The sequence below is a fragment of the Erithacus rubecula genome (assembly GCF_903797595.1).
Source record: "Erithacus rubecula genome assembly, chromosome: 5".
NCBI classification, from domain to species: Eukaryota; Metazoa; Chordata; class Aves; order Passeriformes; family Muscicapidae; genus Erithacus; species Erithacus rubecula.
In genome coordinates, this window is record NC_136687.1 from 55,606,925 (window position 1) to 55,622,317 (window position 15,393).

The 15,393-nt window shown below is 39.9% G+C and overlaps 1 protein-coding gene across 6 annotated transcripts in view; it reads right to left on the bottom strand.

Moving 5' to 3' along the window:
• Positions 1-15,393, bottom strand: part of ZNF827 (zinc finger protein 827) — a 117,355-nt gene that overhangs the window by 38,628 nt on the left and 63,334 nt on the right. For all 6 annotated transcript variants that reach the window (XR_013774250.1, XR_013774251.1, XM_079305723.1 and 3 more), the window contains one exon: positions 9,937-10,170. Coding sequence is in view for 4 of the 6 variants with exons in the window: in XM_079305723.1 (XP_079161849.1) it covers positions 9,937-10,170 (234 nt within the window). In the remaining 2 variants the exon portion in view is untranslated. The remainder of the gene's footprint in view (positions 1-9,936; positions 10,171-15,393) is intronic.

A 15,393-nucleotide genomic window follows, 5' to 3' on the forward strand; every position in this document is an offset into this window, starting at 1 on the left:
TTTATTCTGGTTTTCCCATCCTCTCTAACTCATGTGTGATTGTGTCAGCTTCACAGATTTCATTCCAAGTGTGAAAGATTCAGGCCCTCCATTTTCAATTACTCAATATTACAATGGACCTCAGAGGCACCAAAACATGGTTTGGTTATCCCCAAAAATGTTTTCAACTTCCTCAGCTGGTTGGTGTCATGCTGTTGCCTCAGCAAAAGATGGATAGAATTCCTTTATCAAGAAGGCATAATCATAACCTAAAATTAAACTGGTATGCATCACCAAGTCCTTTCTCATCACCTTGGTTTTTGCCTTGCTCCACATTCCTGGAGTAGAGAAAAAGTGGCTTTAGTTCCTACAGGTCTTAAAAAAAATAAAATTGTAAGCCAGGAGATAAAAGCCACTTGGATATATTCCAGGAACAATTTACATGAAGTGCTTTCAATCTTTTCTTATGACATTTCTTGACCTTTAAAAGATACATATAAACATTGATAAAAATCTTTACCATCTACTATCCACAGATACATCTCAGACTTCAGAAATTTTTATAGTGAATTCTCAGCTGAAGCCTGGTTAGAAATATATTTGGTCCTGTTAAAATTGTTCTCTTTTTAAAAAAATTTGTTTAAAGCTTCCATTACTCTTATAATAAGACCACAGAACCTTGCATCTGTATTTAAAAGTGTAAAAATAGCATGCTGTCCATTGAAAGCAAACACAGAGCAGCAAAGGAACACATCAGGTAACAGTGTCAATCAAAAGCTCAGGTAACTCCACAAACAAATGAGTTCTTCAGATGTCTGACAGACTGAGCTCTGCACCCAGCTGCCAAATTTAGGTGCAGAGTCAAGCTGACCTTTGCTGCTCTCTCTGCTTTTAAAATATTCTTTCTATTTCTGTTGCTGCTCCAGCAGTTTAATTCCCTGTCCTGCAAATGCTTTTGTATCAGACAAACTGACAGGATCCCAACTAAGGCAAGAGTCAAGCAATACCATTGACCTTCTCTCCCTCACCATCAGCAAGCACTGCAATTGCCCTAACTAAATCTACATATTTGATCATTTCCTTTGACCTTTATCTTCCCAGCTGCACACTTTTGATCTGACAGAATGTCCCTGCCAAATGTGAATTCTGTCATACTCTAAATCCCCAAAGCAAACACACAAAGAGAAGACTGAAGGAGGGTTTTTGATAATTTTACAAGAGCTAATGAAAGGGAAACACAGTCAGTCTGTCCCACGAGCAGCAATCACAGGCATAAAACCCTGCTGTGCTAGATCTGGTGCTGGCAAAATACTGTAATTAAGGTTATGCCCATACCTGTCTCACCACATAGACAAACTCCAGGTTCTTGAGGATTATTTTCCCTTTTGTGCTGTTCATTGTGGAGTACAGTGATAGCCCTTAATTCTTTACATTGGTATTTCACATGGTTATAGTGCAGCTAAAGTTTTTCAAGTCAAGTACAGGTACATATAAAGGTCTCCTGCTTTAAATAACAAAATCATTTTATCTTGACTTTTATAGCAGACCTAGTAGAGGAGCTGGCTAAATCTGTAATGTATCAGAATAGGAAGTTAGTATATCAGTCAGGTTTTTTTCTACAGGTCAGATTTTTATAATAGTACAGCAAAATCTGTGGGCTAAAACCACTCAAACAGCTCAGAAGTATCCAGACCATGATCTCCAAAACACAGTCTGCTATTCATTCAAGACTTACCTGGGTGAGGCTCAGAATAACAGCACAGCAGTGCCAAGACACTTCATAGGGCAAAAGATGAACTAAATCACCAGACAGGTCTTTTTCTGCTATTAACTTTTTGATACAGAAACACCTTAACAAAATAAGAGAAAACTATTTTATACAGGGATGTACTTTATCAAGCCCCAGAGATGCTGCTTTTTTACAGAGGAGTGTAACTTTTAACCATCTTATCTATGAAAGCCTTAATGAATGTCATCCTATTCACATTGAGTGAGACAATTTTCCACATCAGATATAAAAAAATAGAGTATTGGACAGGCTTGTTCCAGGAGGAAGCAATTTCTTCCACAGTTTTCATGTTCTCTGGCATTCACAACTGCAAGGAATCACAAAGTACTTCCAAAAAAACCCCTCCAAACCTAGAACAGCAGAAATGTAGAACAATACTTGTGCTACCTAAAAGCTCAGAGTGCAACATTCATCCCTGAAGGCCTGAGAGTGTCACCTCTATAAGGTGTAGCAATAAGAGCACTTCTGAAATTTAGTCTCAGACAACACCATTCTACAGCCTAGAACAGAGGCCAGCAAGTTCTAAAAAGACCTTATTCAATCTCTCTGAAAGCTGGGTCTATCACAATCTAGCTGCAATTGAGCAAAGTGCCCCTGTGGCATCCAAGGCCAATCCTATTTTGGGCCCTATTATCAGATCTGCAGGCATCATGCAGAGGGAGGAGATTCTTACCCTCTGTTTTACATACAGGAAAAAACTCCCATCAGGATGGGGAAATACTGACACATGCTGCTGAGAGGTTGGGTTCTCCATCCCTGAACACACCCTAAACTTGCTAAGACCCTCAGCAGCCTGCCTGGCTTGACCTGCTCTGAGCAAAGGTCTGGAATAGATAACCATGGAGGTCCCCTCCAAACAAAATTATTTCATGAACCTCCAGCAATAGGCCAGCTGCAGGTTCATCTTGCAGGACTTCCAAAAGGAAGAGAAAACCTGTTCTGATGCAGCACTAGAAATTCTTTTTAAAGGTGTCCACTCTAAACCTCCCAAACTGCAGCTGGCAGCTGTTACTCCTTTTACCATCTGCCTGCAGGGAGAAGAGTTTAACTCCACTGCCTTTCTATGTTTCCTTCAAGTAGGTGCAGGCTGCAATTAGACTGGCCTCTGGTTCCCCTGTGCCAGACTGAACAGGCTCAGTTCCCCCTGGAAGCACAGGGAAGCCATGACCTGATGGACCTGACCAGAAGGCTGGAGCACTTTCCCTGTGGAGACAGACAGAGAGCTGGGGTTGGTCAGCCTGGAGAAGGGAAGGCTCCATGGAGACCTTACAGCAGCCTTTCAGTACTTAAAACAAGCTTGTAAGAGAGGTGAGGACTGACTGCTTAGTCTGTTGTGACAGGACAAGGGGCAGTATTTTTAACCCAAAACAGGTTAAAATTCAGATGATATATAAGGGAAGAAGTTTTTACTTTTCTTTAATATAAATCTTGAAACATGGGAACAGATTGCCCAGAGAGGTGGTAAATGGCACATCCTTGGAAATGTTCAAGGTTAGTAGGATGGGGCTCTGAGCAACCTGATCTTGATGAAGATGTCCCTGCTTATTGCTCAGGGGTTGGACTGGATGACCTTTAAGATCCCCTCTATCCCAGACCATTCTGTGATTCCATGCAGCACTCACATGCTCTAAAGAGAACACTGAACGTGCTGTACCCTTCCTAATGCTTTTCCTGTTATTTGAGATGAAAGTCAAAGGTAAGGGACAGATTTCATACAAAACACAAGGCATGCAGTAAATATTCCTTTGGCTGACACAAGAGCTGTCCAATAACCTTGCATTGCCAAAATCAAATGAATATTTGTTAAATCATCCCTGTTTCTTCCCACCATTTTATTTAAAACTTCACCCTGCAAGTAAAATTCTAAGTTGCTCATATTTGCTGAAATGCCCATCAGCTTTACAAATCAACTTTATGAATCAACTTAGAGAAGAAAGACTTTACCATATGTCTCATAAATTGGACTCATGTACCAGTCTCCACAATGAAGCAGACAGCAGTAACTAGTGGGTCAACTTGTACCAACTTCAAAAGCTTTCAGCAGGGAGAATCAGGCGTTTTGTTATGCTAATTGTTCTGATTTGCTAGAAACAAACATGCCCTAAAACAGCTTAAATAAAACCTCAGAGGTAGGGAACAGTTGGTGAGCCCTGAAGGTTCTGCTACAGAGACACAACAAGGAACATCTGACGTTCCCTAGGGCACTGTGCTTGATACTTTATTTTGCCAGTATTTTTTTCAAACTGCTGTTTTATATAAGACAATGTCAATGAATCAATGTAACAGGATCCTGCATTAAAAAAAAAAAAAAAAACAACCTATGAAATGGCTTATATTTATTAAAGTGGAACCTCTGAACTCCCACGTTACAGAATTTTGCAACTACAAGCTGCTTCACAGAAATGTGATGCAAGGAAAAATAACTGAGCAAACGAAAGCCATAGACTAATTAGAACTGTGATAGACATCTGCTGCCCCTTCCATTTAAACAGGAAGATGACTGCTTACCTGTAAGTCCCTACTTGAAGAACCTGGCTAAAATAAAAACTAAAACCAGAAAAAACCCCAACAAAACCCTCCTGGCTAGTAGCAAGGTTTAATCTGGGAATGGGACTTGCCATGGTTTGCCATTTCTCTACTTCCTGCAAAGAGAAAATCTTATTTCAGATCATACTCTTCCTCACATTCTGGGCTCCTACAGACTTCCCTGCATTTTCCCTTCTGCCTGTTATCAAGGCTTTCTAAGCAGGGATGAAAGCCTTGACAGCTCTCCTGCAATCAGTCCAGGTGCAGGGACTCTACGAGGTACTGGCAACAGGGATGTCCAAAGAGAGCAGCCAAACCCCACACAGGCACTTCCCACAGCAGTCCACCATGTTGTGGAAAAGAAATCAGCAGCAAGATTAGTTCTGAGCTTTACTTTATACTAGAACTGTACTATCATTCTTTTCTCCTAGTTTTACTCCTTTAAAATAGTTGTTCTAATGCATGTGATGTCAATTAAATGTATGATACAGTGTCAAAAAAACCCAAAAAAAACTACAAAGCATGAAATACAAAATTACCATAAACATTTTAAAGTGGATAAAAGCTTAATCAAAAAAGCCAAAAAACCCATCACACCCCTCCCCTGTAACAATCAGTTGTTCCAAAAGAGGAACAATCATATAATTAGATGACAATAAATGGAGTTGATTGGGAATGCTTCTGGACTCAATTGTAGGCAGCACCTCACTTTGTGTGCTGAGGTCATGAAGTAAGTCTGCACTAATTGCATGTGCTGATAACCCAAAATTAAGATGCTTTGTTGGTACTGGTGTATTACAAGAAAACACTGTGTGACCTGAGGATTGAAGAACAAAAACTCCAAAGGAACCAAACAGTACAAATGTCATGCACTTGCTTGGGTTAACAAGGTGTGCAATACATGGGGAATTGACCCACAGAAAAAAAAAAAAAAAAAGGAGGAAAACAGCCTGAGTTACATGCAAAATGCACACATTTCAAAAATAGGATACATCTGAAATAAAGGCAAAGACAACTTTTCTACGAGAGACAAGGACATACTGATGTCCCTGGGTAAAACATTACTTAAAAAGTGCTAGTACCTGGGATAGATTTTATACTACTCCATCTATACACTCATTTTTGGACAAGAAACAAAAACATTGTGTGCTTCTAAAACCTAATACATGCCTCAAACATATCAGCAGCATAACTATTTCAGCAGCAAATGAGTTTTTCATCTCTAACATTGGCATGTAAATGCAAATATTTATTTTTAATTTCAGTCTCCTCTGAAACCTACCTTTCAATTTACAAGACTAAGTGTATAAAATATTAACTGGGAAGTATTGAGGGCACCACTTTAAATTAAACATTTTGAGAAATAAATTAGCTTTTCATGAAAGAGAACTGGTAAAAAATGTAAAAAAAAGAGGTGTATTTGAAACACACTACTCCCATTTCTTCTAACTGATTTTATGCAATATTTTATGGGCATTTACAATCTTGCAGGGATGGCACCCTCACAGAGATGAGAGCCATTTGCCCCACTCCACTACCTCCTCAAATCTGTTTGCTTTCCACTGGATCTAGTCTCAGTCAATTCCCAGCTCACTTACATGCACTCATACATGTGGTAATTTTATTTTCTTCTGTAAAACGGAGGTTGAAAATCTGATCCAACTTTGCTTAACTTCCAAACACCTTTCTTTCAAAATTATTCATTCTGAAATAGCAGTTGGATATGAAGTTTTGTCCTGGCTGTTTGGGTGGAAGAGGGTTCTGCCCAGCCATGCCAAGAGACATGTGCCCTCAGAGCTTGGACAATCCTTTGGAAGAGGCATGGGCAGGCATCAAGTCTATGAACTGTGGGGTGGAATACCTGAATCCCAGGGGAACATGGGAGAGAAAAAAATGGTGTAAAAGCTCCAATTACAGCAAAGTAATGTGTGGAGCCTGATCCCAAAACTCTGGTCATGTTGCTAGAAGCAAGTGTCTCAAGAGCCTTTCAGCTTGAAAGAGTCTTGTCTTGTAGAACTAAAATAACTGTGTATGATTCTCTCTTGTTTTTTTCCATCTGCTCCAACAATGGCAGCTAACAAATGTTCTGTTAATGCTCTACTAGAGGAAAAGATTTTTATTCTTCTAAGTTCTCCTAACTCTGGAGTAATTTCTGAGTGGCTGACAAAGGGCTGGTGATTTGGAGTAAACCTACCCTACAAGGAATCACCAGACCAAACCAGGCTCCAGCACTGAAAGGCTTCCACCACCCTGTGCAGCTAAGAGCTGGCAACACAGCACCTCTGCCTGGGAAAAGAGATTTCCCTGTGAAAAATATAAACCAGTTTATCCTTCACATGAAAGGGGATAGCAAGGCCTATGCCTAAATCCCAAGTGGCTTCAACCCATGAAGCTGAAACAATCAGAAATAGTTTGCTCAGAGGATAACAGCAGCATGTATGTCAGGAAGGCAGGAAGCACAACACTTATATTGCAAATTCCTTCCTGAATTAGTATGTGATGCAGGTTTTGGTGATTAGTATTGCACAGAAGAAAGTGAAAATAACAAAGCAAGAACACAATCCATTCAGTCCTTACCATGCACATGGAGAATCTGGACTTGATTTAAACCCAATTATAAAACATATCAAATCTAACAAGGGCACTTGACTGAGGATTTCCCACAGAGAGTAAAACATCAAGATATACTTGTTCAATCTTTTTTTTTTTTTTTTTTCCAGTACCATGAAAAAGGATGTTCTTGTTTTCCTTTAATCTCAAGAGGTGGCTCAAGAAGAAATGTGGATGCCTCATCCCTAGAAGGGTTCAAGTCTGAGCATTATCTTCTAGTGGTAGGTGTCCCTGCCCAGGGCAGAGGGGCTGGAAGCAGATGATTGCTCTCTACAGCTCCCTGGAAGGAGGTTGTGGCTGGGGAAGTCTCTTGTCCCAGGCAATCAGCAACAGGACAAGAGCTTGGCCTCAAGCTGCACCAGAGGAGGTTCAGGCTGGACATCAGGAAGAACTGCTTCCCAGAAAAGGTTGCCAAGCATTGGAATGGGCTGCCCAGGGAGGTGGTGAAGTCACCAGTCCCAGAGGTGTTCAAGAAATGACTGCACGTGGCACTCAGTGCTGTGGCCCAAGACAAGGTGGTGATCAGTCAATGGCTGGTGTCAGCGACCTAGGTCATTCCAGCCTAAAGGATTCTGCAATCTTTAAGGTCCCTTGATGCCTTGAGAGGCTACCTAGAACAGAGGCTAGACATTGTTCAAAGAATAAACTAGGTTTTTTATTAAAAAGGCTTCAGATGATACACCTTGGGCAGTACAAGAGCCTGGCCATGGCTACACCCAAGATGGATCCTGATTACAAGTTTTCACACTTTTGTAAGTTTTGTTCCATTTACATACTGGGGTTAATTGTCCAATTACAGCTTCAGGTTATGAAGTCCCACCCTCCCAGTTTGCTCCCCTTGATTTGCCATTGTTTGCACTTTTGGGCCCAAAACTGCAACAGTGTCCTTGGTTCTTTGGGCTGGAAAATTGTTCTAACTAAACCGTGAGGAAAACTTGCTAACACTTTTATGAAGTTCAGAGTTATATACTAATGCAGTACAGAATCTGGATAATACAAAAGCTAAAACTTAAGGCACCACTTACCTTCTATGATTCCATAAATAAGCAGATACTTGTTTAAGTAAGTTCTAAGTCACCAAAACCAGGCTACAAAATTTCTTAGGGTAGGTTGCAAAGTCAGTGATATAAGGAATATTCTACCTGACAAAGATTTAAAAAAAAAACAACCCAAAATAAGCCACAAAAGAGGCTAATAATCTTAAGATTTTCCTCTTGTGGTGGTCTTACATTAAACTGTAACTCAGTGTTTTTCTTTCTAGTTCCTGCCTTAGATGGTAATTCAGGGAAGTGCAAGTTGAAAACTGTGACCAACTGAGTGTAACCCCACCCATGGCTGATGCAGGAATACTGACAGCAGCAACACTGACTCCATAAATCCGTGTCCCTCTTCACTATGGATTAGCCAAAAAAGATCACTGTCAGCAAAAACTGCCCAGTCCCTAAGAGCTTGCAAGAGAAATGTCACACTGGTGTATTTCTTATTACAGCCTTTAAAGCTTGGGAGGTCCCAATACAAGCTGAACACTTGAGCAAGATTTAATGCATGCTGGATTTCTCTCATATAAACAGGTATTTAAGGCACAAGTATACTAGACAGCAATGGAGGTATTTAAACACAGACTGCCAGTGCTGAACTCCAGACTGACAATCCAGAACCCTTGTGTCTCTGAAGTACTTGACAAAACATTAAATTATGGAGCTCTCTCTTTATAAAAACAATTACATAAATTTATATGCATAAAAAAAAATAGTCACAGCTTAGCATACACTAGGTGGCAAAGTTTTGTTACCAAAACACCTCACTCAAACCAGCTACCAGCAGCAACTGTGAATTACAACAAAAACCAAGTGGTTTGTATTTGGGAGTCTGAGAAAACATCTGGAAACTGGTGCTCTGGTTGGCTTTTGTGCTTGGGAAGCACTTTTTGCACCATTAATATAGAAGGCTTGCAAATCACTGATTCAAATTGTTTTGCAAATTCAAGTGTGGAAGCTTGAATAGGAGTGAATTAATTACATGCTTTATAGGGGAGATCCTAGTCAGCCCAAATCTTTCAGATACAAGTTTAAGTTCAAATTCACAGCTGACAGTGCCCAATCAAGACAACTGACTGCAGGTAGGTTTGACAGGGATCTCAGAATTTAGTAAACTTGTAAGCATTCCCACCAGCACTTATTGCATGACTTTAGTGTAATTAAAAAAGTAAGTCTTGCCCAGTTTTGGAGAAGACTTAAAATCTATCAGATTCAGTACAGGTGCAGAAGCACAAAACCCAGCCTGCCAGACTGACTTTCATGTCTTGGTCCTAAAAATTCATCTGTTAGAAGTTCAAAGCCTTTTCATCATTCAGTTAACCTGATCCCAGTGGAAAAAATTCAACCCTTTTACTTTCTCTTCAACCTCCATTCTGACAGGTAGAGAAATCATAAGTAGCAGAACATACATTTCTATTTGACTCCCTCCAGTTTTAACACTACCTATGTGTGTACACTGTCTACTTGTCTGGGAAAAGAATCTATCACTGAAGCAATGGAAGTAAGTTCAAGTGGTCTTGCTAAATGCAGAAAGCAGGCTCAGTTTACACAAGTTTTTTTAACAGTATATCTTGTAATTTTGAGTACTATGTATTATCAGAAAAAAATAAAAGCTTTAAAAGTCATATTTTATAAAGCTATGTCAGGTACAGTAAAGCACAGAAACGTTATGATGTTAATGTGAATAAATTGTTATTAACATGGTTTTGTACATTTTAAGAACTACAGCACTTAAAAGCTTTAAGGCATTTCTTTTGACTTACTCCACAGTCATTAATTTGAAAATCAGAGCAGAGATAATCAGATGGTGTGGCTACAGACCAAAACAATGTGTGTTATGTACATGACACTTTGCAGACAGGCCTTTTCAACTGTTCCTTAGCTTGCTACTAAAGCTGAACCTACCTTCTTGCAAGGTAACCCTGCTGACATACACCAAAAAAAAAAAAAAAAAAAAAAAATTAGGAATTCAGTATTATTAAATGAACTATCTACCTGACAGCTTCATGAGGAGTTCAGATGCTGCCTTGACTGACATGTCCTGCCTTATCACATTTGCCTGTGCTTCTTGTGGCTTGAGTTTCTCTTCTGGGATGTTTGCAACTGAGGCTTCAGGTTCTTGGCTGAACACATAGCTGGGCTGAGACAGGGCTGAACTTCCAGCTTCTTCATCCTTGGGCTCCTCTTTCACTTTAAAATTAGGAGTCAAGGGCTCTTTTTGATTTGCAGCTGTCAAGAGAAGAAAGATGTGAAAGTTAGTGCAATCCTGGAGCAGCTAGTAACAGGGAGAAACCATAACCTGAGAAATGCTGAAGGACACACATCAAACTCTGCTCAAAGATGCTTCAAGGGACAAAAACTTCTGCACCTCTTCTACAAAGGCACAGTTTTGAAACACAACTGCATGTACCAAAGCTCAGAAGAACTTCCTCTCACTTTTTCCCCCTACTCCTCCTAAAAGCTCTTCCCTGGTCATTGGTTTTCATGTTTTCTACAGGCGTGGTGGAAGTTTAAAACATCATTTCACATAAGAGCAAATTTGCAAAGCCCATGGGTATGACATACTAAGGTTTTAAAGCATGGAGGAGAGGTAAGAGATGAAGAGTAGGAAGATAGAAAACCTAAGAGGGGAGTAAAAGGGAAAAGATAGCAAATTCTTAGGTCCTAAAAATTGCGATATTAAGAAAAGAACTAAGGGATTTTCAGAGGAGTTCTGCACTGTTCCAAGCTCTATATCCATAAAAAGAAAGAGAATAAGTTAAAAATATTCCTTTCAAATACTCCTCCTAAGTAGCTGTACAGCCTCAGAAGAGGGTAAGAAGACTGGTGAGCTGCCTAAGATCTACACACTGAGCAATGCTGTTTGTGAAGGGTCTTTCTGATACCCCTTGACAGGGGCAGAACCTTTGCACAGTGTTTGGCTAAAAGGATAAGACCAGAACTGCTCTTAAACAGTACCTCCAAGCCCAGTCAACACAAATTCATGGACAGAGGAATGACAAGCAGAAAGCTAAAGAAGTTGTACTATTTTTCAAATAAATCTTATATATTTTTTTTTTAATGTTTAACCATGAAGAGACACTTCTTTCCCTTGTCTCTTTGTGACCTTTCCTTGGCCAAAACATCACTTTAAATTCCCAGTAACACGCAGCAGATGATTCATTGAGTGCCTTTAACTTGGGCAAGTTTATATTTTCCCCACCTCTAAACTTCTGTCTCCACAAACACAAAAGACAGCATTGAGCCTGGCAAAATCTGACAACATTTACCTGCTTAAATCCTTGGTCTACTTTCTCCTCCAATTCGCAGTTCCTTACTTACTCTCAGTCTTCTCACTTTTTTATTTCCTCAGACACACTCCTTCTCTGCAACTCCCCCAAAACTTTTAGAGAACCTGAATTCCTGCATCCTGCCATGAAGTGCTTACCATCTCCCAGAGACCCAAACTCTAAAATATGAGGTACAATTGTCATCTTTATCAGAATTAGATGCTTATTTTTTACATTTGCTACTTCGAGCTTTTTATGTTTGTCTTTGGGGGTATGCTAATGATTATTAAAGCTACTGCATTAACTTGTAACAACACATCTTTTCAATTAATATTTTAAAGTTGTTTGATTTTCCTCCTTGTTGGCTGGCAAGCCACTACCAAAGAACAGGATTAAGACAAGTGGTATAAGGAGTGTATACATAAGCAACGTGCACATACACATTAGCTCTATTCACTTCAGAAATTACATTACCTTGTATCTGGAATTTTTAACATGACCTATAGGCACTTTTACCAGCACTAGGAATTGCTTTTGCATTTTTTAAAGATGACCAAAAGAAGAAATATGAAACACTAAAACATGCCTTAAACCATAAAAATACAAGTTAGAGCTCTCAAGCCAATCTTAACTTTACTAAGGTACTAATACAAAAGTTCCATCTATCTTCTTTATCCTGGCCTCAGTCTATTCTGGGGTTTGACCCAGAGTGATGAATGATCATCAAAAAAAAAAAAAAAAAAAAAAAAGAGACCCAAACCTTCTCTGTTGAATTACCTTCTGCTGTCCTTTGCTTTTAAAACCTGCCACTCCAGCTGCTATGCTGATATGAAAAATACCTCCACCAGGATCTGAGTGCAACCAAGAGAGAGCAGTCTGCCTGAACTTTCAGAGAACATTAGGGAAAGAAAAGGTCCTTTGAATTTATTCATTTCAAAAAGGTATTAATTCAAATCTGTCCCAGAAAATAAAGGAAGCGTGAGTCTGAGTGAAGAGGTAAAGATGACCCCCTGAGAACAACCATTAACCTATGGACCCAGCCTTGTCTCTGCCATGGACCAGGGCAGAAAATGAGCCAGCTAGAGCAAGCACTACAGGCTGGGTGAGCCTACACTGTTCCACCACTTAAAATAAAAGTGATACTAAATTTGCATAGATCAGTGTAAGTTTGCAACCATATACCATGGCAAAAACATCCATAAACATGCAGAATGTAACAGAATTCACTAAATATTACAGACTTAAGCAAGGAACTTACTACAAGAGTATATTATCCTATCACAAGAAAAAGGACCAAAAGGAATGCTTTTGGAAGAAATTAGCAATTTTAAACCCTCCTATCACCAAGGCAAAATCCATTGGCCAATTTGACCCAGTCCAAGGGCAGGTGTAAGGTGGTGCCTCTATGCTCTTCATCCCAGGGTATCCTCAAACCTTACTAAGATAAAGACAAGTTCTAATAGTTCAGAGGACCAAAAATTAGAGTTTAATGAAACCATTCAGTGACAGTCCAGTTCTTGGCCCCTCAATTCAGGAAGAACAGTGAGGTGCTGGAGTGAGCCCAGAGAGAGGCAACAGAGCTGGTGAAGTGTCTGGAGCACAAATTCTGTAAGAACTGGCTGAAGAAACTGAGGGTGTTTAGCCTGGAGAAAATAAGGCTCTGGGGTCACTATTACTCTACAGTTCCCTGAAAGGAGGCTCTAGCCATTTGGAGGTCACTTATCCCAGCCAGTCAGCAGCAGGGTAAGAGGAAAGAGTCCCAAGCTGTGCCAAGGGAAGTTTAAGTTGGATGTCAGGAAGAATTTCTTCCAGAAAGAGTGATTAGACATTGGGATGGGCTGCCCAGGGAGGTGGTGGAGTCACTGTCCCTGGAGGTGCTTAAGGAAAGACTGGATGTGGCACTCAGTGCTGTGGTCTGGCTGACAAGGGGGTGTTTGGCCATGGATTGGACTATCTCAGAAGTCTTTTCCAACCTGATTGATCCCATGGAATGGTAGATCCAGAATGAATCAAGTTTCCCTTCTTTCCTCTGTACACCTTTCCCTTTCTGTCCCTACCCCACAGTGACCCCTCCTGCAGTGACAGCACGTGCTGCTAGGAGCCACTGCCTCCTCACACTTCTGAGCCAGGCTAACAGTGACAAACAAAACCATGCTGACAACAAGTCTACCAGCACAGCATCAGACAATCTAAACGAGCTCTTCAGGAGATATGTATATTCTGTGTGTTTACAATACTTCACCAATGAGAAAAACAAAACACAGCCAGGGTCCCCCAACCCAGGGGACACCCTGAAGGTGTGTCTTTGGCAGTATCACACAAAGGAAAAAATCCCAGACTGTTGTTCTTACCTATGTCACTGATTCTGACTACTCTAGCTGGACAGAAGAGGGAATTCATAAATTAGGAATAGAGTCTTATTTCTTTAATTAATTGGCAGCACATTCTTTGTATTGATGATGTTTTATAAAAACCAGACACTTAAACTGTAGATAAAACACAAAAAGAGAAGAGTTATTTGCCTCATTTTTCTTCCCCCGGAAAATAAAACTAAAATCAGACAGACAACTACTGGGTCAGTTTCAAGCCAGATGCTACAATTAATAGGGTTTTCATTCCTTCTTGAAGGAATGAAAGCAGATTCTAATATAAATGAAGCCTAAAACAGAAGGACAAATAAAAAAGGGCAGGTTGTCTCATTTATCAGATCTATACATTAAAGCTAGAGGGGAAAAATCTTCACAACAAAAAAAAGGCCCCTTAAACAACACAAGTCCCCACCACTCTTATCCCATATTGGATCCACAACTATGGACAAAATTGGTAACACATGGGGAATAGCCAGTGTGATGCATCCACTAGTCATTTTAGGGAAAACAATAAACAGATGTAGGAAAAAGTGTTGCAAATAAGAGTAATAAAAGACTACTATGATCAGTTTTCTAAAATCCCATTACAGGAATCCTTAAAAAAAAATCAGAACTAGACAAGAATTAAAAAGAGTATCTTGAAGATTATTAAAATATATTTGAATGGTAAAATTACTGCTCCCCAGAAGGAAGAGTATCTTCTATATACATACAAAAATAGATACACACACATCCTAATTTGTATTTAATTTACTTTCATTCTGAACAGCAATGAGAACAGAATGAAGGAAGTGTTGTCTGCAGACTGAATAAAAAAACCCCCAGCAATTTAATTTTGAAATACACAGTGAGGAAACAAAAACCCATGTAGCAAATGAAACCAACAGGCAGGAATCTCTCAAGCCTAGTGGATAATGCTCCATTTGTTCCATTCCATATCCAGAAAAAACACACATCAAAGAATATTCCAGACTGCTGATTTTTATCTTCCTGGCAACTTGAACCATTTGAGCCATTTGGCAAAAGTAGATGATGAAAGTTATAACACTTTCCTGAAACTGCCAAATGCCACAAGAAAAGCCTTGGGCATCTGCCACTAATCTGAAACACTCTGGTAGAAGCTGCTAACTCCATCAGTACACTTAAGAGGATTTCTAAATGCTCAAAATGCTTATAACTGAAAGAGGAAAAATGGGCTGATTACTATCAAGCCAAGCTCAGTGTTAAAAGTCACAATCAGCAAGAATTTGGTCACTGCTCCATCTGAGAGGAAAAAAAAGAAAAAAACCCAACAATCTACAACAAAAATTCTGCCATAAAAAAAGGCCATGAAAAAATGATCCATATAGTCTGTGTTGAATGGAACAATGATGAACCTTCCATCCCAGATGGGAAGCTCTGAGCTGTGGTGTTTAAAATGAACCAAGGGCCTTTGACAGATCAGGTCTGCAGTATTTGGAGGACACAGTCCCATGACAGTGGGCATCACATCATCCTGAAGGCAGCTCTGGTCAATAAGGGTGTGACTTGGGTCCCCTGCTATATTATTCTCTAGCAGCTGACATGTCCAGGTAGGAACTGGCATTCTGCATGGAGACGTGGCTTATATCTGATGACATTCAAGAACTGGGAAAGGGGCACAAACACTGCAGAAGCAACCCCCAGTGAGCTAATTGCTTTGCAAGAAAAATCTATGGAATTGGAGCCTGCTGGAGAATCTCCAGACTAAAATCCAATTGGGCTGATAATTTATGTTCATCTTACTAAACACAAAGGCTGCATACACTGTGAGTGGCCCAAAAGGAAAAAATATT